The 10,000-nt window shown below is 38.7% G+C and overlaps 2 protein-coding genes across 4 annotated transcripts in view; both read left to right on the top strand.

The window, feature by feature from the left end:
- Window positions 1-723: 723 nt before the first annotated feature.
- LOC138002934 (BTB and MATH domain-containing protein 36-like) lies at window positions 724-5,386 on the top strand. The gene is made up of 2 exons (XM_068848896.1): window positions 724-1,375; window positions 4,746-5,386. Exons 1-2 carry the CDS (start codon window positions 734-736, stop codon window positions 4,833-4,835), a joined length of 732 nt encoding a protein of 243 aa, XP_068704997.1. The 5' UTR covers window positions 724-733; the 3' UTR covers window positions 4,836-5,386.
- A 1,736-nt stretch (window positions 5,387-7,122) lies between these two features.
- The window catches only part of LOC138003644 (BTB and MATH domain-containing protein 36-like), a 22,100-nt gene continuing 19,222 nt past the window's right edge, over window positions 7,123-10,000 (top strand). For 2 of the 3 annotated variants that reach the window (XM_068849827.1, XM_068849826.1), the window contains exon 1: window positions 7,124-8,129. In XM_068849827.1, the coding sequence (XP_068705928.1) occupies window positions 7,551-8,129 (579 nt within the window). In that variant the 5' untranslated portion in view covers window positions 7,124-7,550. Of the gene's footprint in view, window positions 8,130-10,000 lie in introns of all 3 variants that reach the window. The other variant, XM_068849828.1, reaches the window with a different exon arrangement.

Raw genomic sequence — 10,000 nt, 5'->3', positions numbered from 1 at the left:
GATAGGTGAACTTTATTTATCAGGCTGTCAATAAAATGGCAAAGAAGGGTTGCGATTTGTAGTTTCCTTGATTAGTTGAGTGAAGCCGAGATGAAATCAACAAACCGCATAAAATAACGCGACTTCACGGAGCGTCTAGAAAAGCCAGAATTCGAAATCCGGAAACGGAACCGGAACCGCGACCGGAATGAGAACAAGAAAGGTCGATAATATCCAATTGTTTTATTTCAGCTAAAAAAAAGTTGAATGTTATATGACACACTTTAAACTGCAAAATTGGTTCTTACAGATATTGTTGTGACTACAAAGTTCGTACCGCTGGCGTCACTCCTGTTTTGAGGGGCTCAAGCGACGAGAATGATTGACATTAGTAGCCCATGACCAAGGAGCGAGCAACAGCCCTACATTCCTGTCACGGCGTTTTCACTGACCGATCTATTTTTAAATTGAATTGCTCGCGAAGGAGACTCCCTAGGGAGCCCGATAACCAATCACAAGAAACCAACTTGACGTCTCAGCGCGTCACCGGGACGGAAGTGCCTTCCTTTTTTGCGGAAAAGGTAGTCTAAAAATAGATCGGTCTGTAAAAATGCCGTGACATGGCACATAGGCTTAGTATGCGAGTTGCTCTTTCCTAGTCATTGGCTCCATTTGACATTGAGACAACAATTTTGAGCCTGTTAAACGATAGTTTTGAGCATTTAATTGTCTTTCAATTGTCTATCTACACAGAATGGCGGCTTCAAACTACCCACCACATTTCTCAGAGCCATGGAAGTTGAGCGATGTCGTTCTTGTTGTTGAATATCAAAGATTCCATGTTCATCGAAGCACTCTTGCGTTTTGGTCTCCAGTCTTCGAAAGAATGTTCACAACAGATTTCAAGGAGAAAGATATTGCTGAAATCTCTCTTCCCGGGAAAAAAGCAAGCGAATTTGATGAAATGTTGCAGATGATGTATCCATCCCTAGAAGAGAAGCTAATCACCCAAAGAAATTGCTATTTCCTGTTTGAACTTGCTCATGAATACCAAATAGATTCCATTTCTCATAAGAGTGTTAATCTCATGGTTTCTATGGTCAAAGACAGGACAGAGAAGGACGTGTTGTGTATGCTGGTCTACGCACAAACGTACCAAATTGAAGCACTCGTATCAACATGCATTTATGAAGCTCGGCGATTAAGTTTAAAAGAATTAAAACAGCATGAAAAGCGTGACCAAATTGAACCAGACAACTATTCGCGCATTGCTGAAGGGATTATAGAACGTCTTGAGAAACAAAATGAGGATCTTAATGCGACTTGCCAAGGCATGAAGGACATGAAGCGCAGTTGCGGAGGTGTAAAGAGCATCTGCACGTTAAAACTGCAATATGTGAGTAAATGCCTTTTTGATCATGGTGGTAAAGGTAGTTCTTTATGTAATTTTAATTATGAAAAGTATCCTAGTAACACGACTGATTATTTGAATTATTTGAAGAGGGACATCGACAGGAGAAACGTGACGTGTAATAGGCTTTCTTCTGTTGCCATTACGTTACTTGATTTAAATGCTCCAATACAGTCGATACCTTCAACTTAGCTTGTGAAAATCTCCGGAGTTGCACCAAGCAAGCAACTCCTTTTGACAGTTTAGTTCAGATTCTGAAACAAGAAATATTTCAAAATCCTCAAAGCCGTAAAAACGACTGAAATTGGTAAATAAACAAAAACAAATTTTCTTATAATTTTAGTTCATTGACAAATGAACAAAAACAAGAGTAGTAAGTCATACAATAAAAAAATTGCGTACTTCCCCATTTAAGGACGTTCGCGCTAATTGTTTGTGCACAAGGTTACTGGGCAGGTAACGCGACTGTAATATGTCACGCATTACTTCGTCTATTAGTAAAACCTTTGCAGAAACCGTGGACGATAAGTCTTGCACAGCGTTGGATCAGAGAGGATCGTAATCAGTCAAAATTGATTAAAAATATTTAGGAAAGTCAAGTAGACTACTGCACGACTGATGTTCGCGTTGTTTTATCAGTCGTGCACTTTCATAAATATTTTATAAGCATTAGTTAAAATAACACGGTGACAAAAACGCCGGGGAAAAAATCCAGGCCGGCAAAAGAATGGCACATTTATTTCCGAATCATCATGAAACGTTAAAGAGAAGTTAGCGGGAGGGTGGAAAAGCTCTGGAAAAGGTAGCTGATCAAGTAGTGGCTGAAAGTTTGGAAAACTCGAGGACGAACCGTTGCGTAAATTTAATGGCGCTGTTTTTTTTCAAATGCTTTTATTACCCTACGAACTTAAGTTCAAAATGAATGCATGTTTTTTAAGTTCTTTTCCTTTACTTTCGTGAAAATGGAGCAGTATTTTCGTCCTCGTCCGCTTGAATAGTGCGGACCTGCGTGGAAACAACAAGCGATTAAATTTCACAAAAAACGCATTCCAGAAGATGAGCATGACGGCAATGGAGAGATATGATATAAACACTAACCAAATGAAGATGACGACTACTTAAAACTTCGTTTCTACGGTCGAGAAAGTTTTTTTTTTGTTTGTTTGTTTGTTTGTTTGTTTGTTTTTTTTTTTTTGGGGGGGGGGGGTAAAAACCTTTCATCCCTTCAACTTTCTCTTGGGTTCCAGTTCTTCCCCAGGTTGCGCAAAAACGTGACAATCGAATTTTTCCAAGAGCTTTGCAAAATCACATTGATTTTGCTCATTTAGGTCATCGGTGACCCATATTTTTTTAATCATGATTCAATTACTTTACTTACTGTCTACAAAATATGATGAAATGAAAAAATTCCTACCGTAAGAAGTTATCATTTTCTTTCAAAAGTAAAGTAACCATATTTAACAGTAATTCAACTGACAAACCTGAGGTCGACGGTGCGCTCATTTTACTCCCTCCTCCCATCAGTATTCCGTTTTATGGGTTTTATTTAAAGCTACTTAGCTACACGGAAAGCAAAGAAGTCGAAACAAGGATGCGAGATGCGGGAATCGAACTCAGGACCTCTTGCACCAAGACCGCGCGCTAACCGACTGTGCCATCCTTGCTCCTTGTGCCATAGTAACTGCTTCCTCCCCTCACTCCTAAAAACCTCAGCACGTAAACCTTCACTCTAACCGTTTATTTCTATGACTTTCGATGGATGAGCAGATCAGGCTACATCTCGTTGTTATGACCGATTTCTCGAAATTAAGGCATTTTTCCACTGCCATTTTCTCCGAAACACAGTCGGTGACCCCCATTTTTTTAATTTTTTTTTTATTTTTGGAGTAAGTACTTTATGACCTAACTCTAGGCGAGAGATGAAGAAAATTTTACCCTAGAAAGATTTTGGCGCGAACGTCCTTAATAAGTACGAACTTATATATCTTGGTTTCTAGTTAGAATCTTTATGGTACATGGTTACTCATATGTCGCTTTCGAAATTATTTTGTAGGCACTTTCTGTTTTATATTTAGGATTAAAGATGGTATTAAGGATTATCAACTTTCAGAGTTCGTGTTTTTTTTTTCAAGTTTCGTTTGTCGTTTGCCCATTAAATAAGCCAAACAACTTTGCGCAGTGTGATTTAATTCATCCCTTTGTTAGTTAGTCGTTTCTAAGTTTCTTTTCACCCTTCTTTATAATGTTAAGATGCATTTCCTTTGATTTTATTAGGCAATCGTTAAATATTTGAAATTCAATTGCTTTGAAAAATAGAGAAGAGCATCAGTCCAGACAAGAGTGAATTAGATAAAGAGTGCCCTTTAGGAAATGGATGGGCTCCCCAGCAAAGTGACAAAGGAATCTATTTTTATAATTACCCTTCGCGCAAAAATTAGTTGTCATCATTCCTTTTAAAAACATGACAGAAGCAATCATGCGTTACGTGGCTTCTCCTGATTGGTTTAAGTGGCAGCCCTTTGTTTTCACACGTTAAGTGTATATACATAAAACATTCATTTGTTACCGTGCTGGAGCGAGACCACGAATTGATAGAGAAACACTCTTATCGAATTTATGCGTGGTCCAAGTAGTTTGTGTATTGCGTCATCGCCACCATGTTGGATGGGCATGGAAGATAAGAGATTTATAAACTAACTTCTTTTGTTCGCCGTCCAGAATATGTACATTTCGTTGTTATATCTGCGTTTCTAGAGATTTATTGCAAACCTCCTACAATTCAACCAAACCAACGAAAATCAGCTTTCATCAATCAATCAAAAAGAACCTGGTAAAACATTGTCAGCGGTTGATTCCCAATAGGAGGTGACATATTCGTATAATGCTACTAAATCATCATTGCTTAACGTTTCAAGTTACAAGATTTAGTCCAGTGTGCTGACTTCGTGCTTCGCATGTTTATCATCAGGTGTAAGCAGGGTTAAAGATAATGTTAAATAGTTCATGAATGATTCACTCCTCACAGATTAATATTCATTGCCAAGAGAACATAAGGCAAGGGAGCTAATCTTTGTGCACCATGTTAAGTATCTGAAATTTAGACACTCTAATTCCCCTCTTCAGAGAATGCAAAAATAAAAATAAGCTCATGAACTTTCGCTTCTAATTTGTGGACAACGGCTTCTTATGTTCCCTTTTAATAAGTTATCTTTCTGGATCACATGACAAAAGGTGACCGCTGAAAGGTCGTATTCACGATGCCTCAATCAATTCTCAAGCTCCTGAGCCTATTTTTATTCACGTGCTCTTCTTAGAAAGGAATTACAGTCTGCTGATATCTGAAATTTCTTTTTAGATTGTGCCCATGCTGCAGAGGTTATTTTCAACTGTTAGGGCGAGGGTTCCCATGACTGAGCAGTCCTCGTGCACCTTTACTGACCATTAAGGTCTTGTCCTTGAAATAACCACAGAGTATGACACAGGACCAATAATGAATAGCTTTTAAATTGTTTTCACGGGAATAGGACCCACTCTCTGACGTCATATTCTCTTGTCATTGCTCGATACCAAAGTTACACGGAAGAAGTCCAGCGATATTGGTATTGAGAAAATTTTGTTGAAAGGTTTTAAGGGAGTCATGTGAGACTAAGTCATGGGTCCCTCGATAACCTTATAGTATTTTGGATTTTTTTTTTGAATAATGTGAGTAATTTGAAGTCTGATCTACTGTAGTTGTTAGCAAAATGAAGGGTTCCTGTATTTAATGCTTCATGGTACTCTTTTAGTTTTAACGGTGTATTTGAATTAGCTAGTTCACATCCTTAATTAAACTTAAATTTCCTTTATGTTATTGTTCAAAATTAACTTCATTTACGCTATGGGTACAATAAACTGTTGCTGTTGCTGTGAGGTAAAACCATTTCGTGTAACCTAGTTTGATTTTTATTATTGTAATGACTTAAAAAGTAATAAACTCGTTTTGAATAAAGGAGACAATTGTCCCAGTGCCCATCTTGCCCTTCTATTTTGTCTAATTGTGGGATTTCAGATCCTTGTATGATTTAGTAACGGGAAACATACGTATAATGAAGCTTGTGGAGGACAACGTCGTTTAGTTAAATTGTGGATTTGTCTATAACTAGCCAAAGGAAATTGAAGGGTTCCAATGATGTCAAAGACCGTTTTCAAGGCAATAAGGGCATAGTACCTTCATGTTTACAACCAAAAGAGGCTCATCATCCCAGTCTCTGCTATAGGAAATTTTGTTGCCTAACGACTCTGTCTCTTTAACTCTCTCCATCTATTCGGTGTTCATACGATTTCTTATGCTAACAGCGATGATCTTAAAAACTGTTTTGACATGAGAGCAAGCTTCTAATCTCACAGAATTTTCGTCCACGAAAATCTAACTTCCGTTTTTCTTGCTTCCAAAATAGCAATACTTTATTTGTTAGTCGTTCACCCACTGACTCTCTACCAGCATGATAGTTTGTTTTCTTTCATCTCTTCTGCAATTTCACAACGAGTTAATAAAAAGTAATACATAATTAGTGATATTTATCCTGGAAACTCTACTAACCCGAAAGTGGTTTTCAGGGAGGTCCTGCATACGATCGAATTTGAATTTAGAAATATTGCTTTTTGAGGAGAGGGGAAAACCGGAGTATCGGGAGAAAAACCTCTCGGAGCAAGGATAGAACCAAAAACGAACTCAATCGCAGTATTGTTGCATTGAATCTCAGATGGCAGTGTAATCAAAGGTGAGTTTCAAGCCCTTTTTGACAAGAAGGGCTGCACGCGGTAGATTTCTTATTTCGCGATTCCATCCCCACAATGTATAAGAATAGTCACGAAGGTAACTTCGGCCAAAGTTTCCAACAAATGGTCTCTCTGAGAGCAGTACAAATGTTTGAGCTCCAAGACAAGTTAGGAATACCCAACTTCCGGTTGCCTTCCGTTGCTTGAAAACGCTCGTGCATAATGAATCATCAGAGATGTACATATTTTAGTACCAAATAAGCACGCTGCATATATTCCTGACAGGTGTAGAATCTGTTGTAACATGCATAATCGGAAAATGATGATTAAAGAATGCCGTTCCTTAAGAATACTTGTCTAACTATTTGCTCGAATTGCGGGAGGGTCTTCTTTCACAAAGGCGCTATTCACAGAACTGCTGTAGCTTAAGTTTTCTTTTTAATTAATTACGATGGTCTAGTTGAGTGTATTCATGAAAACATAGTTAATCGAGGGACTGGTTATGAAAACCTTCAAATTTGGTGATTTCACGTCGTTGTTATGCAAAGGACCACTAAGATATTTGCTAAAATCCGTGCTGCACGTGCAGCACGATTGTTTATGCTCTTTTAACCAATGATATTACTGTTTTGTGGCGATGTCGTTGTCGTAGCCGCTCTGTTTCTTAAATTCCCTTATAAATACTCGGGACACGGTTGACTCTAGGCCAAGTATGAGAGATAGGCTCCCCTTGACGAGCTTCTGGCGAAAGTATCCTCAGAGTCAGTAGATGGTATAAACACTCTGTCCGTTGATGTGATTAGTCAATTAAGTCGTGACTTGTAGTAATCATTAGTGCGTGGTGATGGAGCGAAGACTTTATTCTCAGAGTCCATGAGCCATAGACAGAAGAAGCTTAATAAGCATGGTAGCTGTCTCGCCGAATTTTTCGTTGAGACGAATATTCTGTTACCTTCAGTCAACAAATATGCTTTCCTTTACAAACATGCTTCGACTTACTCACGTCATCTCCAGTTTTGTTGCATAACAATTTTGGCTGGAACTTACATCTCACTGACCATATACATGAGACCTGCTAATCAACACCTGCTTCAAAATTTAAAAAAACAATAAGAGACAGCTAGATTATAACTGATAAATGGACCGTACATGGAACACTACGCAATGAACTCGCTCAACAAAAAGAAAAAGGTACAACCTATATAGCACGGCCTGAGGACCCCTTCTTCCAATTTCCTTCTCGCGTGACTTATCAAGTGATGTCACGTGGTTGATTTTTCGTTGCATAATCTTGCATTATTACTTCAACTGACGCCAACATTGAGCCCACCAAAGGAGCTACATCATTACTCCAGTTATTTTGATTGCATTTACAAGTCTTTTAAGCGTCCAACTACACACAATGGCGGCTAAAAGTTACCCTCCACATTTCTCAGAGCCATGGAAGTTGAGTGATGTCGTTCTTGTTGTTGAAGATCACAGGTTCCACGTTCATCGAGGCACTCTTGCATTTTGGTCTCCTGTCTTCGAAAGAATGTTCACAACAGATTTCAAGGAGAAAGATAACACTGAAATCTCTCTTCTCGGGAAAAAAGCAAGCGAATGTGAGGAAATGTTGCAGATGATGTATCCATCCTTAGAAGAGAAGTTAATCACCCAAAGAAATTGCTACTTACTGTTTGAACTTGCTCATGAATATCAAATAGATTCCGTAGCTCAGAAGAGTGTCAATCTCATGATTTCTATGGTCAAAAACAGGACAGAGAACGACGTGTTGGGTATGTTGGTCTACGCTCAAAAGTACGAAATAAAATCACTAATATCCACGTGCATCTATGAGGCACGTCGATTAAATTTACGGCAATTAAAAGGACATGGAAAGCGTGACCAAATTGAACCAGACAACTATTTGCAGATTGCTGAAGGGATTATGGAATTCCTTGAGGTAGAACGTTGGGATCCATTTGGGAAAGTGCAAAAAGTGAGTTTTAAACTTTATGAACATTGCCTTTCTAAACTTGGCGTATTGTATGGCTTTACGGCCCTAATTTTTTTAACGACTAGATATTCAATTAACGTAAAGAACAAAGTCTTTCTTCCGTAGCCGAACCATAGTAAATGCGAGAATAGATTCCCTGCCTTAACCTACGACTAGTTGCAAAAACCAAAAGCTCCCCCACCTTCCTTTTCCGCAAAGAAGGTGGTGGGGTGGAGTGGTGGGGAAGCAATCATGTTGGATCGCGTGGTAAAGAATATCTCTTGTCGTTGTAAGAAATTTCAACTAATTTTGCAACTGGTTGTGTAGCTTGTGAAAGTCGCCGGAGTTGCAACATTTAAGCAAGTTGACAATTTCGTTTAGAATTGAAAAGAGGGTCTGGATGGGGTTAACTAGGGGGCCAACTATAAATTATAATAGCTCACTTGCACGATGACGTCACGCGCGCAAAGAGTTCTGGTAGTTGTAGTCATTGATCCAAGATGGCGTCTGGAGCTAATACAGGAGGATTCAGTTGCTGCGTCCCAGGCTGTTTTAACAACGATAAACGCAACAGGGGTGTTTCTTTTTATAAATTTCCCAAAGACAAGAAACTGGAAAAAATAGGCACGCAGTGCGTACGTGTGGTAGTGCAGTAATGTACACAGCGCTTTATTCCATAATTGTCAATTGAGATGGGTTTTGTTTTCCAGGAGATTCAAGGTTTGTCTTTGCGTAATATGCAACTCTAATTGTACACGGTATTGTTTTGGTACTTTAAATCAAAGCAGTGTCATGGTAGATGTCTTACGTAAATAGCCGGGCCCTGAGAATACATGTGGTTACTTGTAAAATACTAAACCCAGAAAGACTGAAGAAAGTAAAAAGGAATCGAGATACATGGGCTTCGAGGGTGACATGTTACTCATTTTCAAGTTCCCTCAAGCACCTCAAGTATAAGCGTGTCTGAGATTTTTACATCTTTCCAAGACAAATTTGTACGAAAGTCAAGCGCTGTCGAGCGGGGTTAGTATGGGTGACCTCAAAATGTACGACTTGCCGTGTCAGAAACATAGCACAGAAAATTCTATTTTAACGCTCACAGATTCGAACTAAGCAAAGTACAGATTTTGTTAGTCTGCTTTATACAAAACAAATGTTGATTAAAAAGTAAATAAATATTGATACACAGTTTTTAGGAAGAGAATGAAATATAATTTTTGGCATTAGCAACAACATTTGCGACGTTAAAACAACATAAATCTTGAACCGCGAATATACAAAATTACCATCGGCGAAAAACATTTTAGGAGATTTTTGCTACGTTCAATTTTTCTATCGTACTTTTGGCTGCTCAAGTAAATCTCAAAATCGAAAGTGACATCGAATTCATCGGGCGCCGTTTTCATGTTACCTTGCATGTTTACTCACGAAAAAAAAGGATACATCTGTGTCAAAATGATGGCGAGCCACCGGGTTTTTGTTTTGTTAGTTAGTTTTTTTTCTCTTTGAAGTGTTTTAAAGATTGCCAAGAAATGTGCGAATTCAACACAAAAATCACAATCACCCATCTCTTGACGTTGGCCATTGTTTCTCTAAAGTCCAAAATTTACTCTCCTAGATTAGGTTATTTACCACCAGGTGATTCCATCGTTTTGGAAATAGCAGCTGCTTTATTATTCATCAGCGTCACAAATTCTTGCCCATTTTGGAGCTCATTTTGTTGAAACTCAAGCACGCTTTCAACAGACCTGTTTATGTTCGTGAGTTATGCACGCGCTGCGGGCCTATTGTCACCACGGACTTACACTCTTACGCTCTTACACTCTTACACCCTTACAACCCGTGACATAGTGTGTAGTGCTCTTACAGTGCAC

The sequence above is a fragment of the Montipora foliosa genome, chromosome 5, assembly GCF_036669935.1.
Source record: "Montipora foliosa isolate CH-2021 chromosome 5, ASM3666993v2, whole genome shotgun sequence".
NCBI lineage: Eukaryota > Metazoa > Cnidaria > Anthozoa > Scleractinia > Acroporidae > Montipora > Montipora foliosa.
Note: the sequence above shows the minus strand (reverse complement) of the source record. Positions and strands in the feature narration are given on the sequence as shown.